The sequence below is a fragment of the Sebastes umbrosus genome, chromosome 20, assembly GCF_015220745.1.
Source record: "Sebastes umbrosus isolate fSebUmb1 chromosome 20, fSebUmb1.pri, whole genome shotgun sequence".
Lineage (NCBI taxonomy): Eukaryota > Metazoa > Chordata > Actinopteri > Perciformes > Sebastidae > Sebastes > Sebastes umbrosus.
The window spans coordinates 16,579,077-16,597,235 of NC_051288.1; the positions used below are offsets into that span (position 1 = coordinate 16,579,077).

The following is an 18,159-nucleotide window of genomic DNA, read 5'->3' on the forward strand; positions in this document are numbered from 1 at the left end:
ACTTGCTTGTCTGCCAACGGTTAAACTACCCCTATCAACACCAAATACCTTTACATGCTCTCCTTAATTCGCTAAACATACCCCTAATATGCATGCATGCACATACACACAACAGCTGCGCTCAACTTGTCATGTACAAAGTTTAGCGAGGGATTGCGGTGAGGGCAGATACAATTCATGTTTAGGCACTTTGCTCCTTTGCCAGAATAAAAACAGACTGGACATAAAAAGCACAGAATGCTTCCCTGGAGGGGGCAGAAAAGGCCAGGGATAGGAGTGACCCAGAGGGATGCAGCAATATGGGGGTTGAGCGGGGTGGTAATGATGCCAGGCTGAACAAATTGCAAAGCAAAGGGAATGTGTTTAAATGTAGTACATGGAATTATCGTGGCAGCAACACGGAGAGGAGATCAGAGAGAGGGGGATCCGCTGGGAGCGATATGCCACTCTCGGGACAGGAAACACGAAGCTCGGCTATGGCTACTGTGATGAGTTCAGCTGCAATACAAAGTAAAATAGAATGTAAAATAGGGCAGACATGTCTTACACAATGTCACAGACATGGAGTATACTCCAATATTCTGATGACACACAGACTGAGAGGAAATAAATGAGTGTGTAGGATTGTAAATAGGTATAATGGTAGAGTGCCAATGTTCTACTGGGCTGACTCTGCTGACCCCACCACATTGTAATGACGTCTGCTCTTCGCCGCCGAAAAACAGGACAACACACATAAATAAATTAAAAGCAAAACAGATAAGGGGAGGAAGAAAACATCTGATCTGCAATCTGCCCCATCTTTCAGCTTCAATTAAAAAAAATCTAATCTTTTTGTTCAACTTCATAACAAGACTTCAAGAGGGCCCCAAGACTCCGATCCCACCACGGCTCACTGGTAGAGTTGAATTCCATTAATTATGTGACCTACATATCCCAGTAGTTAATATTCCAGACAGACGGATAGAGAGAGAGAGAGAGAGAGTATATATTTGCCAATAATACAGGATAGAGGCAAAACTTACAGATCTTAGGGAAAAGTTTCCCCTCTACAGATGCTTTTCTGGGGCCATGCACTTTGGTCTCTTGGCTCATGACATTGTTCGTATTTGGGCCAAGCAAACAAGGAAAAAACTCCCAGTTTCATGTGAATAACGCAGGCAGGAAACTTTTGATTCTCCTATAAGGCATGGATGAGTTCTACATATTCTTCTTCTGCCAATTAGCCATATGAAAAGGTTTAATTTGTATTTCAGTAGACGATCAGCAGCATAACAGGACTCAGAGGGTTGTTCTCATGTAGCTACATGTACCTACAGTGTCAAATCAGAGAAATTAACTGGGCCGCACATTAAGACAGCTTGTCAAGACACGTCTCAAAAAAAAAAAAGGAAGTCGGTGTCTCGGCTAACAGTGCGGCTGCATCAGCTTGTGAGCAACTGCATCATCCTCGCCCCGGCTCATGGGCTGATCTCTTAATCAGTGTCCAGAGTGTGCATGAGTCCTCTTCTGAAGGCTGAGGCTCTGTCCATCTTGCCTGCCCGTCGCTACTGCCAGTCCCAGCCATGAATATGGAGCTGTTCTGTGGCTGGGAGCTTGCTTATGTTTTCTGTCTGATATCTAGGCCCCATTCCCATTTCAAAGGGAGGTCCACCCGGGGCCTTGACTTTTTGATCTGCCTGGCGACTGAGTCGACCACCTGCATGTGGGATCAGCTGCCAGCGAGAGTAGACAACCCCTCTGCTTCAAAATATACATCCCACCCCCTCCCCACCCCCACCCAACCCCTCCCTCTTCGTCCTCCCAGCTTCATCGCCCTTCACTGTGCCCCCTCCTTCCGTGAAGCTGCCAGGAGCCCCCAGTGGTCCTAACTGGGTCTGGAACAGCATCCCATTCCCAACTGATCTGACCGTGGTGGGTGAGATGCTTGAGATGTTCAGTATAGCAGCAGGAAGGCTCCCGCTACAGTCGCAGGGCCATTTTGTGATTACAGGAAGCCAAAGTGTCAGTAAACAACAGACGCCTCATCAAAAGGTCTGTGGCTCCTCTAATCGGGGACAGTGACCCACACTGTGAGCTGTTACCCTTCTCAACGCAGACTGTACCAGACCCATACATCTATCAAACTGGATCATATTGGTGGGTAATGAAGAGCAATTAGTTGAAAGGAAAATTCACTAAACTAAGTTTAAATACATAGATCCTTTGACACAAGAGAGTTTAGCTAATATCTGTGAGACTGATCAAGTCTCACAGAAAAAAAAGGGATTAAATCCTTCCCTCAATTTTGTGTTCTTTATTTTACTGAACCACTAAAAGCCTTGAATGATAAAAGACATCCATGTCCCCCTGGTCTTATTTTACAATTTGGGTAAATTCAGTCCTCAATAAATGAGTGTTTTGTTACTCTGCACTTGCACGTCAATCTGTTTATGTATGGGCTCAGTGCTGCTTGCTATATATGTTCTCATTTTTGTCATACAGGGGTATTTGATTTTTAATTTTTATTCTGTAAATATTTTAATATGGAAAGCACTTTGTGCTTATGTATGAAAAATATTATATAACTAAAAATTATTATTATTATTATTATGAGATTATGGTGCTGTTAATATTTTACATTTTATGTATCCTATAATATCATCTAAACTAAACCACTTTCTTTGTGGTACAGAGGGGCTGGTGGTCGTGATAGATAGGAACTACATGAAATGATAATAGACATTTAATGATCATAGATATTAATATAATATCAGGATTACCTTTCTGCGTCACTGGGATCACAGTGCCTGTCAAGGTATAATTAAAACCCAAAGGATTTCAGAAAATTGAATTAAAAATTAACTAAGAGTGGATGCCCACCACTAGACCACTGACATCCACAGACAGCTGACATGAGACGGAGGCTATGTTTGTGAGACTAGTCATCAACCTCCACCCAGCCAATCAACAGCACCGATACACAGTGTTTTATACTAATTACCCTCATTGGCAGTGATGAGTTTCACAGTCAGATTCATTTTCAAACAAAGCAACAGCTATTTCACATGTGTGTGTTTCTGAATGTTTCTTACAATAAGTGATATTCACAGAGTCTTTAAGTTAATTGGCTTTCTTGAACTCTGACAGCCGGCTTAATGAGTGTCTAATTGTTTCTCAGCTGGGGTGAAACCCCGGGACCATAAAGACACTTCAAGAAGAGGTGTGAAATTAAAAGAAACTACACCAACAATGAAAAAGGACACCATTTATCCCATGGATCTATGTGTCTGACCACAGATTAAGGCTAACGCGTTGACTGTTCATAATCAACTTAAAAGCTGCAGTATTTATGTATGTATGTATGGCCAAAGATCTCGGCCTGGACACAAATAATATATTGGCTTTCACATGTAGCTAATTGCTGCATTACAACAAAAAGGAACACCAACAAATAATTAAACAAAAGATGGAATATTTATCTGTGCATGAGTATCTGTGTCCACATCAGGCTTGTGTCAGAAGTACAGAGGTTATAGTAGAGCGACAAAGCCCCGCCCCTTCCGGTGGACCACCATGGGACCTTATTTCGGAAAAAATATGTACAGTAGTCCAGGGCGAGAGACAAATAACTTTTTGATCCCGTTTGAATTGCTCCATGAATCACACATATGATGGTTTGTCAATTTAAAAGATGATTTTGTCGAGTTAAGAAAGTCGCAGTTTGTTGTAAAACTGTTGAAGCATGAGACGTCAAGTATAAGTGACGATGTAGTCACACGAGAAACGGGTCTCGCTCGTTCTTTCGCTTCCCAGTTGATAAAAAGTCCAGGAGTCGCTGGATAAAACACATCAGGTAAGATAACGTTTCATTTGTGCATAGTACATAGCTAAGTTAGTTAGCTTGCTAGTGTTGGTGACGTATATTGTGTGAGATGACAGATGTAGTTCACTGAGCGGTTTCACACAAAACAAAATGATACAACGACAAACTGTGACTTTCTTGACTTGCAAAATGATCCTTAAAATAGACAAACATCATATATGTGATTCATGCCACAATTCAAACAGAATAAAAAAAAATGATTTGTCTCTCACCGTTGACTACATATTTTTTCCAAAATAAGGTCCCACGGTGGACACCGGAAGGGGACGGACTTCGCCTCTAAATACAACAGGTTTACTTCACTCACTCACCTATTTGTAAAAGTCTGTTACATACTACTGGTCAACCTAAAGCAATACCCTACTTCTATAGCTGAGACAAACCAAAGGAGAATGACAAAGCAGCCACCAAAAACAATGTAAAGAAACTACAATTGCGCTGACATCGCACACAAATACACAATTAATCAAAAAGGCAGGAAACCGGGGGAGCAAATAATGAAATGAATGGAGGAAATGAGGACGAATCGCCTAAAAGGGGGAGTGGGTTTGGGGGGGTGACATACCAGTGAACCATCCTGAACTTACTTTTCGCTCTCAGTTCTCTATCTCTGGTTATAAATGACTTCAGATTTGACGTTTCCAGCCCACAACCTTACAACAAAATACACTTCCCTTTTATTCAAACAGCGAGAAAAAAATGACTTTTAGTTAAAGAATGACAGGGGGGGGGGGGGGGTATGTTGTGCTACTCCCATCAAGCAGAAAGGCGGGCGGTAGTGGAAGAGGCTCGCAGCAAGGCCCCGCTTTGGAAGGCCCTCATAAATCCTGATTTGAGCGGGGCGCTAACCAGAGGAGGAAAGACACGTCAAGAGAGGAGGCTGGAGAGTAGAAGGGGGGGGGGTGGCAGCTTGCCTCTTAAAATGCTACGTCTGATTAAGTCTTCCCATTAGGTGACAGCTGAACTTTAACATTAATATGATAATATTGAAATAAGTGTGTTATTTACTTCAGCGGCAGAGGGGGGTTGAGGGAAGTAAAGAGGGAAGGCGGAGGGAATGATGAATGATTTCTGGACAGCTTTGGGTGACGTGCCAGGCGAGCTGACCCCCACCCTCCCGCGCTCCTCCTCCTCTTCCCATAATCAGACTTGACAAAATGGAGACATATGCAGAAATATTGGTTACAGTCGGCGTCACAGCCCTTCTCAGGCCTTCCCTCTCTAGTAACTGCCGGCCGCCCTGTGAGCCGCCCTCCAAATTGTCTACGGGCACTGAAGCATCTATTTCAATTGACACTTCCTTCCTGGCCCCGGGTTTTTACATTTAGTCGGTGTCATTTACATATTACTCTTAATCAAAATCCACAGTGGGCGACAGGGAAGGGGAAAAAAAAAAAACAAGAAAGAGGGAGCGAGAAACAAAACCGTGGCGTCACGGTTCAGGGGTAGGCACACAGGCACTTTATAAAATGGAGATGTGACAAGACATTACGGTGTGTGTGTGTGTGTGTGTGTGTGTGTGTGTGTGTGTGTGTGTGTGAGTGTGTTCGGCGGCGGGTGCATAAGATAATGCAAGGACTATTGAAATATTTGCGTGTGAATGCTCATGTTTGTGTGATTGTTGGGGGTTGAACTAGCAGGCAAGAGAGACAAAAGACTGCAAGTTGGATATGGGTTGTAAGTGCGTTTTGTGGAAAAACAAAAAGGCAAAGAGAAGAAAAGAATGGAGACATGTACAGTGTGCACTTGTCTTTTCCAGCCTTTTTCTGCAGGATGCTACGCCGGGCTAGTCTTTTCTCAGTCTACTCAGGCACTTTTGTTAGTTTGTTTGTTCAAACTTACAGTAACTGTCATATAAAGGGAACACGCAACTGAGAAATCAGAATTAAAGAAAACTGAAAGAATGACCTTCAAAATTCTGATTACACTGCAGATCAACTGTAATATTTCCTTAAAAATTTTAACGTTCTGCATCCATTCATCCATTTATTGACGTGTTCATTTTGTTTGTTTATCCATCCCTACCTGTGTTCTCTGGAAAAAACGATGCAACGCAAAGCAACAGCGGCGCAGTGTTTAAGACTAATCATAAAAGCAAGATGGATCATTTTGATCTAATTATAAACTTAATTAGAGGGTGATGAAGCATGATACACACAGAGAGGTGCAGAAAACAAGGTCCGTACCTGCCTCTTACCTTCTCAGCATGCCGGTGAGGATGCGAGAACTCTTGCCCAGGTTGGCGTCCGTTTCTCTCAGCTGTAGGGGTCGTGGGGGAGGTGGGGGTGGACAGAACCGGTGAAAGACGGGATTTAGTTTCCATTCAGATCCAACAACTCTCAAGGTTATTAAACACAGTCTGAACAACAAGTGGGAAAATTACAGAGTATAAAAATGTCCTCTGACATAATACACTGCTATTAAAACCTTTCAACAATTAACCACCTCATTATACAATTAAAGGTGCAGTGTCAGATCTAGTGGTGCGGTTGCAGATTGCAACCAACTGTAACTTCTCCCGTGTACCAAGCGTGTAGGAGAACTACGATGGCTGACACCAAAACATAAGATTTATATATATAAACTACGCATTATTAGCTGTTTTTTTAATAGGTAGAAAATCTCTGTAACTTCAAAAAAGAAATCAACGGCAGATTCCCACTTGTCATTCTAATAGCTTTCTGCTCATCTTGCTGCAAAGCAAACATTAGGATGGTGTAGGAAAAGGAGTGAGAAGGGCCCTTTACTGTTGACGTACAGTACACAGCAAGCACACAGTCCTTGAAGGCACACTTGAAATAATGAACACGGCTATTCAGGGCTAATTGCCTTGGATATTTTCCTTTCTCTCGCTCCATCTTCTCTCTTTTCTTTCTCTCTGTCTTTTTTTTTCCTCAGAGGTCAGGGAGATGTTTTCATTCCACCCTCTTATCAGGTGTAGGGACTTTCACTGGGGAAAGGAATTGCCGGAGATGTTGCCGACAAGGTGTGAGTGTGACTGTAAAAAAAAAAAAAAAAAAAAAAAATGCTGACACCGCACTGAGTGAGCTGCCACTAACGTCTACCTGTAGTCGCATTTCTCGAGGATGATGAGGGAGTGTGGGGAAGAATTTTTGCCGAGAGGTTCTCTCTGGAGTCAGCAGGGAGTCATTCATCTTCATCTCTCTCTGAGATAATAACTGCTTTCCCAATAAAGCCACTCTCACTCAGTGTGTTTTCATCAGTGTATTATTATACTGAATCCCATTCTATTTTTAATTCCTCACTTTCTCTTCTTCCAACCTTGCTCTCCTCTACAATGGCTCCAGCATCACTCTTTCTTCCTGTCTGTTCTGGCTCATCTTGCAGTCATCTCTCAATCCGCCCTCTCTTCCCACCCCTCCTTTACTGCTACTTTTTTCTTCTTCTTCCATCCTTCCTTCCTCCCCTCTGGCAGCCTGGGTTGCTGCGATGCAGGTTGCGAGAGCCAAGGATACATGTGGTACAGGGTGGGAGGTGGGGGACCTGGGGTATGGGCCCTCTGGCAAAGACAACAAGTCCTGCAGTTGCCTGATGTCTGCTTCTACCCACAGATCTGTCCCCTAGATACTTCACACTTTCTCCCAAAATACATCTCTCTGAATCATTCCTTCTTTCCATTCCTCTCTCTCTCTCTCTCCACAGCCTCTCACCAAATCTCATGCTTCCTTCCTTAACCTGAAATGGAAACCGACTGAAATTTTAGTGCAGTCGAGTGTCTAAAATTAACTGTGGTTGCCTATATAGGACGAACGAGAGGATTCATTTTGAATGTACAGTTTGAAACGGAACATCGCAGCAAAGAGGTCACTTTCCAGGATTCAAATCCATATATATTCTTTTACCATTATTATAATAGTCTCTGAAACATATCCTTTCAATCTATAGTGCTGAACAAAAGAGGGCATTTAGTGATAAAAATGGGGTAAAGTTCAGCCTTGAGGATAAAAAGTGATTCTTATTTGATTATTAAAGTTACAATCTCAAAGATCTTCGTTTTGTTCTCTTTGTCGGCACCGATGGCGATAAACGGAAAATTGCAGGTGTGTTTTTGGATCCAAACAGTGTCGGATAATTGTGTACCGCTTGTGATTTTTCCCGGGAATGTCACCACAGACACCCAGCTCGTGATACCGCAAATGCAAGGACTTTCATCAGTGAGCCATACCTCATTTGGCGATAGATAGTGACTTAAAAGACATTTATTTAAATGAAAATCTTCCGAGATTATTACTTTAAAGTTTGTAAGTTTACTGAGCATGATAATGGAAAATAAATCACTATTTTTTTCCCTTAAATTACACAATTAATCATTTTATATTAATAATCTGAGCTCTCAAATTACTAAATCCTACCCTAAAAATACTTATTTCTATTCTGGAATATACAAAAATAGGCTTCACCATGTGGTTATTTCATATAGACAATATATTTATTGAATTACCAGAAAACCATCTATATTGTGATATATATTGTTTTCGAGATATGAAATGACCTGTATCTGGATAGAAGATTTTGGCCATATCATATCATATGGTGCCTACAGTAAGTTGTGATTACAGATACTGTAGATGCACAAATAATGCAAAGATCGTGGGTTATGGGGGAAATGTGTGCGTAGAGAAGAGAGAGGACAAGTGCGGTAACCCGATTTAGTCATTTGAAGGCAAGAATTATTCATTGGGGGGGAACAAATTAATAATTTGTGCACACAAATTGCTCATTTTGTTCCCTGAAATTAGTGATCCATCCCCTCAAATTAATAATTTTATAGTGTGGAATTATTGATTCAAGGATATAAATACTAATTGTAGGGAGTACATATTAAAACGTTCCCCCCTGCTACCCGTCGGCCTCTGTATGAGCTAGCCTGGAGAATAGTTAAATCACATTTCTCTATCCAGTCGGAGTTGGGAGTGTACTGCTTTGACCCCGTGTTGAAACCTTCCATTGACTTCTATTTGTACCATAAAAGCAAAACAAAAGGCCACACCCCCTGCTGAGCAACGGGATTCGTGTATGTGTGTGTGCATCTGTATGTTTTTCAGCACGTGTTTCACTGCTCATGTGTTGGCATTTATTCCAAAACTATACCTCCTTCACCTTCTTTTTAATGCAAAAGAGCTGTTAACCAGCCCTTCCATCTTTTGTCTTTACATCTTGATTTCTTTTTACTTTACTTTTGCCCCACAAACTGCCTTTAAAGCCCTCTTGAGTGTGTGTGTGTGTGTGTGTGTGTGTGTGTGTGTACATGTGGTCGGGGGGTTCAGCAAAGAAGACTCAAGGGAAGATGGGAGAGAGAGAGAGAAAGCAAAAGAAACAGAGAGCAGGTACTCTCAGTAGACACTGCGGACCGTTTTGAAAGGAGATGTTTGATTTCCTTTGAAATCGCCTGCGCGAGGCCCTTTGCCATGTTGTGGTCTTTAAGAGGGTGCCGTCAGTGCTGGGCCCCCTTCCTGTGTTTGGTCTTTTCTGTCTCTGCCTAACTGTTAAATTTAAGGAGGGGCAGTGCTAAGGATTCTTTTTTTTGGAGGGTTAAAGGGGGGGAACTCTCTGCGGAAAAGTGGGAAGGAGAGATGGAAACTGGAGAAGAGTGCTGAGAAGCTAAGGAGGTGAGGTGAGGTGAGGAAGGATGGCAGCTGGCAAAGTTATGCCCATTCAGGTGAGAGGAAGGAAAATCCTCGAAAAAGGTGAACAGTGTAGATATGCTCAAGATTTTACCTCTAATTAAATAAAAAAAAAACATTCAAATTCAAATTGTGAGGTGATATTGACTAAAAATATGTACTTGAGTGCTATCAATATACGCACATTAACTACCTTGTCAATACAATTCTGTTGACTTCGTATGTGCACACATGTAAGCATACCCAAGGGTAGTGTGTGTGCCATTTTTGTTTACTTGGCAAACCACGCTGGAAAGTGGTGAATGTTGTCAATGTTGCTAACCAGCTGCAACACCTTTACGGTCTCACAAACACGTGTTAGAATAGACAGATGAGTGTGTGTGCGGGTGGCATGTGCGTATACTCACCCTTTCTCTGGCTCTCTGGATCTTCTCACGGTCGCCGTGCAGGTTGGAAAGAATCTCCTGACCCACTTGTTCTGGAAGAGAGAAGCAGGTGCAGGATGAGAAGAGGGTTTGAAAATGAAATGTTAAGAATGGCAAATGGCTTCGCTTGTACATGCAAAAACGTCATATACATATTCTTAGAATACCCGCAACCTTAGGAATGGCCTCTAATGATTTGTGCTCCCTTTTGGACAAGTCATCTATCATAAAACTCTCTGTCTTTCAACCAGTGGGCTACCTCCGGGTCTGAAAAATGAAGCCAATGTGAAAGTGCCTTAAACTTGCATTCTTTCTAATAGCCAGCAGGGGGCGACTCCTCTGGTTGCAAAAAGAAGTCTGATTGTATAGAAGTCTATGAGAAAATGAGCCTACTTCTCACTTGATTTATTACCTCAGTAAACTTTGTAAACATGAGTTTATGGTCTCAATCGCTAGTTTCAAGTCTTCTTCAATACAGCATGATGTTCATTTAGTAAATTATGGTCCCCCTTTAGTGTCAAGTAGACCATAAAGCAGGGGATGCTTTAGTGTGTGGCTACCTTATGATTCATAGGTTGCTATCATGGCGTTGTCCGGTCTGGGACTTGGCCGTGTTTTCGTCATACAACTTTAACCCTTTCACAGTGTGTTTTTAGTTCATGAAAGTTAATTATAACCTCTTTGGTTGCCTAAAAAAGTCTTGTTCAGCGTTCGGTTGTGCTTAGCTCCACCCTTTCGTGTCACTTCTGGTTGCAAAAAACGAAGATGGTGACGACCAAATTGCTGAACTCGAGGCTTCAAAATGGCACGCAATAAACCAATGGGTGACGTCACAGTGACTACCAAAGAAATTCTTAGTCGACTAACACTCACACAATTTTGTCGACTCATCGATTAGTTGATTTAATCAACAGATCTGTAAAACTGAGTTTCTCCACAAAGAATCACACAAAAAAACACTTTAAATATTGTGTTTACAAGAGATGTGCTTATGAGTTTCTAAGAAATTAGTCATTCCGCATGAAAAAATCTGATAAAGATATCTCAGTTGACTAAGACCAAAACGACCGATTAGTCGACTAATCGACTAAGAGGGGCCAGCCCTACTGTATATACAGTCTATGGTTTCAACTATACCTCACAATCATGACTTAAATGGGAATAATGTGAAACAAATCTATTTTTTTTTACCTAGATTCACTCAGTGAGTCTTTTTTAATAGAAAGAGCATTCTGCCATCATTGTGCAAAATGTTGTATCCTAACAGTGGAGTGTACAGAGACAACGCTGTCTCCAGGGAGTGTCAAGCGGGCAGAAATATAGTAGCTTTTTTTTTTTTTTTTTAAACCTTCTTAAAATGCTGAAGTAAATAGACAACAAGTTCTAGGCAACAATACCCCAGCATCCAGCCTGCCAGTGGGGTCCACTCAATGCAATATTCATTAAGCCACTCTTTTTTAAAATGCCTCTCGTCAGTTGCAGATGTAAACACATTAACGCACAGTTATAAAACATCCCCGACAAGGCACCTGACAAGCTTGTCAGTGGTCACTGTCATTTTTCCTGTCCCTTGGGTTGAGGACGAGAAAAGAAAGCAAAAAAAAAAATAACAGATAAACCAAATAAGCTGCCCACCCCCCCGAACCAAAATACCCACTGCTGCCATCAATGTAACCATACTGCTACAGCATTAGCGTTTAAAAATGAGGGAGGCAGAGGATGAATCAGGAAAAAAAAGGAAAAGAAGTGAAGAATCTTTGCATGGATCAAAGACAGGCTTTCAAGCGCACCAAACAAATCCGGAATAAACAACGCAGTTGCTGACTGTATTACACTACACAGGTGCCGCACACCAAAGGGCCCACGTGCTGAGCGCCTGTTTGGGGGGAGCAGTGCAAAAAAAAAATGGGCTACATCTGGCAGCTAAACAAGAGAAGAGAGAAATAGAGAGAAAGATAGAGAGACAGAGAAAGGGGAGCAGGGAAAAGTAGAGAAAAAAAAGAGAGACACTGTCAAATGAATGACGTTCGTCTCCCATTCATCCCGTCCCTTTTACCCCCCTACACTGTAAGTGACTCAAATGTGTCTCTTCCTGCCTTCATTAATTTCTAATCTGGGACGAGACAGATTGAAGGATACCCAGATTAAACAGTGCAGTCAGACAGTCACATGTGACAAATAGGGCAGATTAAAAGACTGAGTGCAGGTATTAATAACCATAAAAAATACAAGCCCTCCCCCCCGTCCCCATTGGAGAAGAACAAGGGATAAACAGGAAGGGAGTTGTTGCAGAAATCTTCTGTTAAAGACACAAATAAGCACATCTATCCATCTCTGTCAGGGCTGTGGATTTTTTTTTTTTTTTAAATAAACGAGTGAGACAAGGACTGCAGTTTTTTTTTTGATGGCAAGTGCATTATTGGAAAGGTTTGTAAAAAAGATGGATGAGGTAGCAGGAGAAAAGGCCTTCGATGGTAGCTTAGCGTGAGCACTCGGCAATCATTACACATTCTGTTAAAGTACGCTTTGCAAGACAATCACTGGTTTCATGAGCGTTTATTAAAGAGAAAAAAAGGAGGAGAAATTAATATCCTTGGCAATGAGATACATTTCAGTGGACGAGAATGGTTTCAGGTTTCTATTGTAGAGCAGCAGAGTGCTGTTGCCATCTAATGAATGATATGAAACCAAGGTTTTCAGTGGTGCTCAAAACTGAGGGGTTGTTCAGACTATCCACACGCGAGTGGTCGCCCTTGACACAGCGGCTGAAGAAAAATTAGGAAACTATACATTTCTTTACACTTGATCTTTCCAACCTCTTTAGGCATATTCAGAAACAACAGCGTCAGTGTCATTACACGAGATGGTAAGCAAAGTCGAGCTAATAAAAGATATTAAATATCAACGGTAGAAAAACAAGTTGTGTGTCATTGAAGACACCACATCTGCTCGAAAGCGGCATTCTCAATAGAGCTCCAGAATGAAGGCTGTGTGAAATCAAAATAAGTTTCATCATAGTTTGTTAAGATTAACAATTTCCTTGACTGTGCGGCCATTCAGGTCTCTCCCCAGACCTCCAAAATCTCTCATCATTCCCAGAAAAGAATGATGAGAGATCCCCCCCCCACCACCACCACCACACTGAGCCATTAGGGATGAACCTAACACCTCCCGAGGGAATGCATGGTGTTTATTGTCTTTATCATGTATCTTCCCTTGCATTACTCATCCTCTGACATGTATCTACATTTCCATTCATCTCATTTAAGTCCTGCTGTCCAGTGGTCTGTGTAAAACATCATTAGTTACCGGGAAAAAGAAGTTGTTGGGCAACAAATGGCGCAAAAATATTGAGTTAAAAACACAAAAAATTGAACGTAGAAGAATAATGAAAGGTTCCTACTCGTATAACCTGATATACCATTTCATCATCATCATCGTACACTGGATGTAGACAAGGCGTCCACCCAAAACTGTCAATACCTGTGAAAAAATACAGTGAACTGGTCCCTCCAGTAATAATATCTTAGCTAATTTTTTTAGTAGTGACCTTAAATTGCATGTTGGTGCGCAAGACTCTGACTTTTGCAATGTTAACATATTACATATTCAAAATAAATATAGAATTTATGACCACGACAAAAATTCTGGGGTATTTAAAAAAAAAAAAAAAAAAAGAGTACAGTTGATAAAAACAAAGCAGGAGAGGAGAAATAATTTAGTGTTAATGCCCCTGACTTGTTGCTCGTTAGTGTTTAAAATATTCCCCTCCTGTTTAAACAGCTATTAACAATTTAAATAACCCTGGCCCAGAGGCCTTGCTCTGACTCACTTGTTAAAGATCCCCCATCCCCAAAGGTCCATTTAACAAGCCCATTATTCCATTACATTACACTCACACCAGCACCAGTGAGCCTTAATTCAACTCATTCCTCTAATGTAACTGTAGAAAAGGATTAGTATAGAAAAAGTTGAAGTCGCAAATTAGATTGAGGGGAGGAAGTAATGTCTGGATCGGGAATTAAGACACACGACTGACATAGCACAGTGTCCAGCTCTGTTTAACACTTCATTTTGTTAATAATGATACGGTGGATGGAAAATATATTTACTGGACGATTAACTTTACTAGTGTAGAACGAGCGGCGTGAAACGAGCCAAACACAGTTGGAGAGAAACACCTCTGTCTGCTTCGTCTCTTGGATAGAGCTGCAACAACAAGTCGATCGACAGAAAAATCATCGGCAACTATTTTGATAATTGTTTATTTTTCAAGCAAATATGCCAAACTTCCCCCAGTCCCAGCTCACATAATTGTGAAGATGTGCTGCTTTTCTTAGTCTTATGTGATAGTAAATTGTATATTTTTGGATTGTGGAAGGTTGTTCAGACAACTTAAGCAATATGATGACATCATCTTAAGCTTTAGGAAATTGTGTTGGGCATTTTTCACTACTTAATGCAGGCTGTTCTCATACACCATTCGTAGCTATACCTATGAAAAGTAATGCACTGTAATTCATATATATGCTACAAAATCCATTTGTAGGCTATGTAATCCACGTTATTGTGAACCAGGAAGTATAAAGAGCGTCAAACAAACAGAAAACACCAGACTTGGCCCAGAAGACTGGTGTTCATGTCCCGTGTGAAACCAGACGTCAACGTTAATTTATTTCTCACGTAACTTCTGCACTTAAGTTACGTTACTTTCTGAGTTATTTTAACCCAAACCACGATCTTTTCCTAAACCTAACTAAGTAGGTTTGTTGCCTAACCTAACCAAGTTGTTTCCTGTGAAGGCGGAGGTTTATTTTGAAAATACTGTATGCATTTAGCGGGGGGAAATTGACACATGTATCTCGTGTTGCTGGACATTCGCAGGAAAACGCACGGAAAATGAGGAATAACTTTTCGTAAGATATCATATGAACCATTGTATGAGGATATGAGGTTTCTTTATATGACCTTTTATAGACCAAAACTGAATTGTGAAAATAATCGGTACATTAAGCGATAAAGTAAAACAAATTGTTAGTTGCAGCCTTATTCTTGAATATTTCCAGCAACAGAAAGGCTTATTTTCTCTTATTGTCAGGTGCTCTGAAGAAACTCATCATTTATATATTCTGTGTAAAATAGAAATATTATAAACTGCCCATGTTCGTCCAGCCTGGCTCAGGACAACATGGCTCAGAAAGCCAACAAGTCCAGTACCATTCAACCCTCCACAGCCTTCAACTTTCTCCAGTCCATGGACACATTTAATTGGAGGCATCATCTATTTTACAGGAGCTGTTTCAGAGCAGTTACACACTGTCTAAGGGCTCTTTCTCTCTTTCTGTGTTGCCTTGCCCCCTCCGTCCCCAGAGCTGAAAGGGTACAAGACCTGACAGTGGTGTGCTCTGAGGCTCAGCACAGCTCCTTTTCATTAAGCAGTTGAGACCACTTTTTGAAGGTTACCACACACACTTGTATCCGGACACAAGCCACACACTCCAACAAACGGGGTATGGAAACCCGTGGGAGGGTTGAGGGGAAGCGAGGAGGAGCCTGATAAATGTTAGACCATACATTTTCTCTCTCTCTCTCTTTCTCTCTCTCTCTTTCAAGCTTACTCTATCACTAACACACACACACGCACCCACAGAGCAGCAGTCAACTTATATGCCTGTGACTCCCAGGTGAATAAAGTTACCTGTCTTTGTACACTTCCAGAGAAGCTTTTTTTTTTTAAGGACTTCTCAAGTCTACAACTGCCTGGTGACATACTTTCATCACCTCCATCAAAGTTGTACCCACACTGGGATGTATTTGTAATGCTGAGCCCACAGGCCATGAGGCTAGCGCCTTTGCACTGAGCTATAGCTCAAAATAAAGAGGTGCCAAGTGCTGGGTCACAGGGGGGGCATGTAGCATCTAGGGGCTCAGCGATGTTATGACAGGTTACTTATAATAATAATAAACTCTATCGCATGTTATTTTGCAAAACGGCCAGTAAAGGATTTAAAGAGTTAAATGAAGAGGAAGTTCATCGTCCTCAAAATTGGGATTTTTCCACCCTGTGTGTTTAACATTGATTTCTCTTTAACGGCACACTGTATCAGGTAGGGGTGGGAAAGAAAATTCACCTATGTGTCGTAGTTAACAAAAATCGCAATAAATTGCAATATCGAATCTCAATACTTGTAGAATCACAATAATAAAAAATCGCAATACATATCGAATCGGCACATAAGTATCGTGATAGTATCGAATCGGGAGATAGGTGTATCGTCCCAGCCCTAGTATCAGGTGGGTGAGGCACAGGCAGAGTCTAAGCACTTAAAAGGCCCAAAACAAGTAATATTCTGGGCAGGGAGAAGCAGAGCCAGTCCATCTCGACTGAGCCTGTGCGCCGGCCCTTCCCCTTGCATGTGTATGAGCGGTGGTGGGCAGTCAGGGTGGATTTCTGGGGCCTTTCTTCACTCCGCCAGGCTCTGTTTTATTCATCGCCTGCGCCCTGACCCCGCAGAGCTCCTGTTCTGACAAATCACTTCTGATTAAGACAGATCTCAGTTAGTCAGCCACTCAACTTGGCCTATTCATCATTCCATAGAAAATATCCCTCTCCCCCCCCCCCCCCATCCCTCCTCCTTCTCCTCCCGGCTCGTTTGCCTGTCCGTCAGACCGAAGCAAGGCGCAAGAGAAATTTCCGCTGCTGTTTTAAATGGCTGATTATAGACAATTGGTGGATGGAGAGACGTAAGAGCGTCTTATGGGTGATAAGACGCAAGTTTAATGGGTATAAATGACCGGGCCTGCAGGAGAGCAGCTGGTAATAGAACCATTTGTTTAAAGCTGAAGCGGGGTGGAGAGAACTGAAAGCTGTATATTTGAGCTCCCCCTCCTCTTTTCCTTTCACCTCAGCCTCAAATTCTCAGATCACCGGATTTACATTTTTTTTTTTTTTAAACAGCAAAGTCCCCTTCACCCTCATTCAATGAGAATTGATGAGGCTTGGAAAGGAATAGCTTGTTTTACATTTATGAAATCACCCAAACCTACACGTCCCTGTGGACACAGCTGCAGATACTCTGATATGGCCACTCATATATTACATTGCTCTCCATGGGTTAGTAACAATGTAAACACAATATCTACTGTTAGTTTGATTACCAATACGTTCAGATGTCTAGGAGGATTTATATGCAAAGATAGGCCGTAATAAACTACAGCAAACTCCTTACGCCGTGCCAAGGAATCTAGACAGCCACAAAGCTATTGTGTTAAAATTTCTAACAAACCAGATTAAATTAACCTGAACGACAACCCTGCTGGTGGCAGCGGGCTGCGAAGCAGGAGGGGTGAGTGCAGAATGAGGGTTCCTATACAAGCAAATTGCCTGGACTTAATCAACCAGTCTTACTGAACCATCCAAATGAAAACTAATGGACTTGGGCGCTCGCTGTGATTGCCCCACATGCAACAATGTGTGTGCAGGAGCATTGCTTTCTGAGGTCTTCAATTAAAAAACAGGGAATTTCTACAGACGGCTGGTCAGCCTATATACACACCTATTCGCCGCATGTCCCGATTGGTCAATTGTGAAGCTCAAACGGAGCGGACTTATTAATTCCATTTCCAGTGCTGGGGAAAATGATTTTTTTATGTGTTGATTAAACTTGGTCAAAATTGTAAAAAATGTATGAAGTGTAGAATTAAAAGTCATTTCCGAATGAGCTAATTTGTGTATGCATTATTCATAGTGGTGACATTTGTGTCACACAATTGTGCTGGCCACATTGCGACTAAAATGTAAAAAAAAAAAAATAGTACATGAATGATAAAAAAAAACAAATACACTAGTACGTCAAACTTTATTCAACCACAGGAAGCCCAAATAATAAAACCAGATTTTAAGTGCTTTAGTTTGCAACTTAAATGATTTGATTTTATTATCATTTGTGTGGCTGTTTAAATAATGGAGCCACAGCATATGAGCATTGTAGTAACATAATGACTGCATCTAAGCTGAAGGTCAAAGTTATGTAAAAATACAAAAGACCTTAGCAAAGGAAAGAATTAATACAAGCATATTCTGTTAACACATTGAGCAAATTCCAGCTCTGCCAAATATGTCAAGACTAGAGAGACTGAAATGTCGGAGAAAACAACATGTCAGTTGGTCCTAATCAAACACAACATGTGATTTAAGAACCGCTGGTGGAACTGACGGAGGAGA

At 41.6% G+C, this 18,159-nt stretch overlaps 1 protein-coding gene across 5 annotated transcripts in view; it reads right to left on the bottom strand.

The window, feature by feature from the left end:
- The window catches only part of vti1a (vesicle transport through interaction with t-SNAREs 1A), a 134,434-nt gene that overhangs the window by 38,980 nt on the left and 77,295 nt on the right, over window positions 1-18,159 (bottom strand). For 2 of the 5 annotated variants that reach the window (XM_037755393.1, XM_037755392.1), the window contains 2 exons: window positions 9,918-9,988; window positions 6,063-6,124 (listed from right to left, as the gene is read on the bottom strand). In XM_037755393.1, the coding sequence (XP_037611321.1) occupies window positions 6,063-6,124; window positions 9,918-9,988 (133 nt within the window). Of the gene's footprint in view, window positions 1-6,051; window positions 6,125-9,917; window positions 9,989-18,159 lie in introns of all 5 variants that reach the window. The other 3 variants (XM_037755396.1, XM_037755394.1, XM_037755395.1) reach the window with 2 other exon arrangements.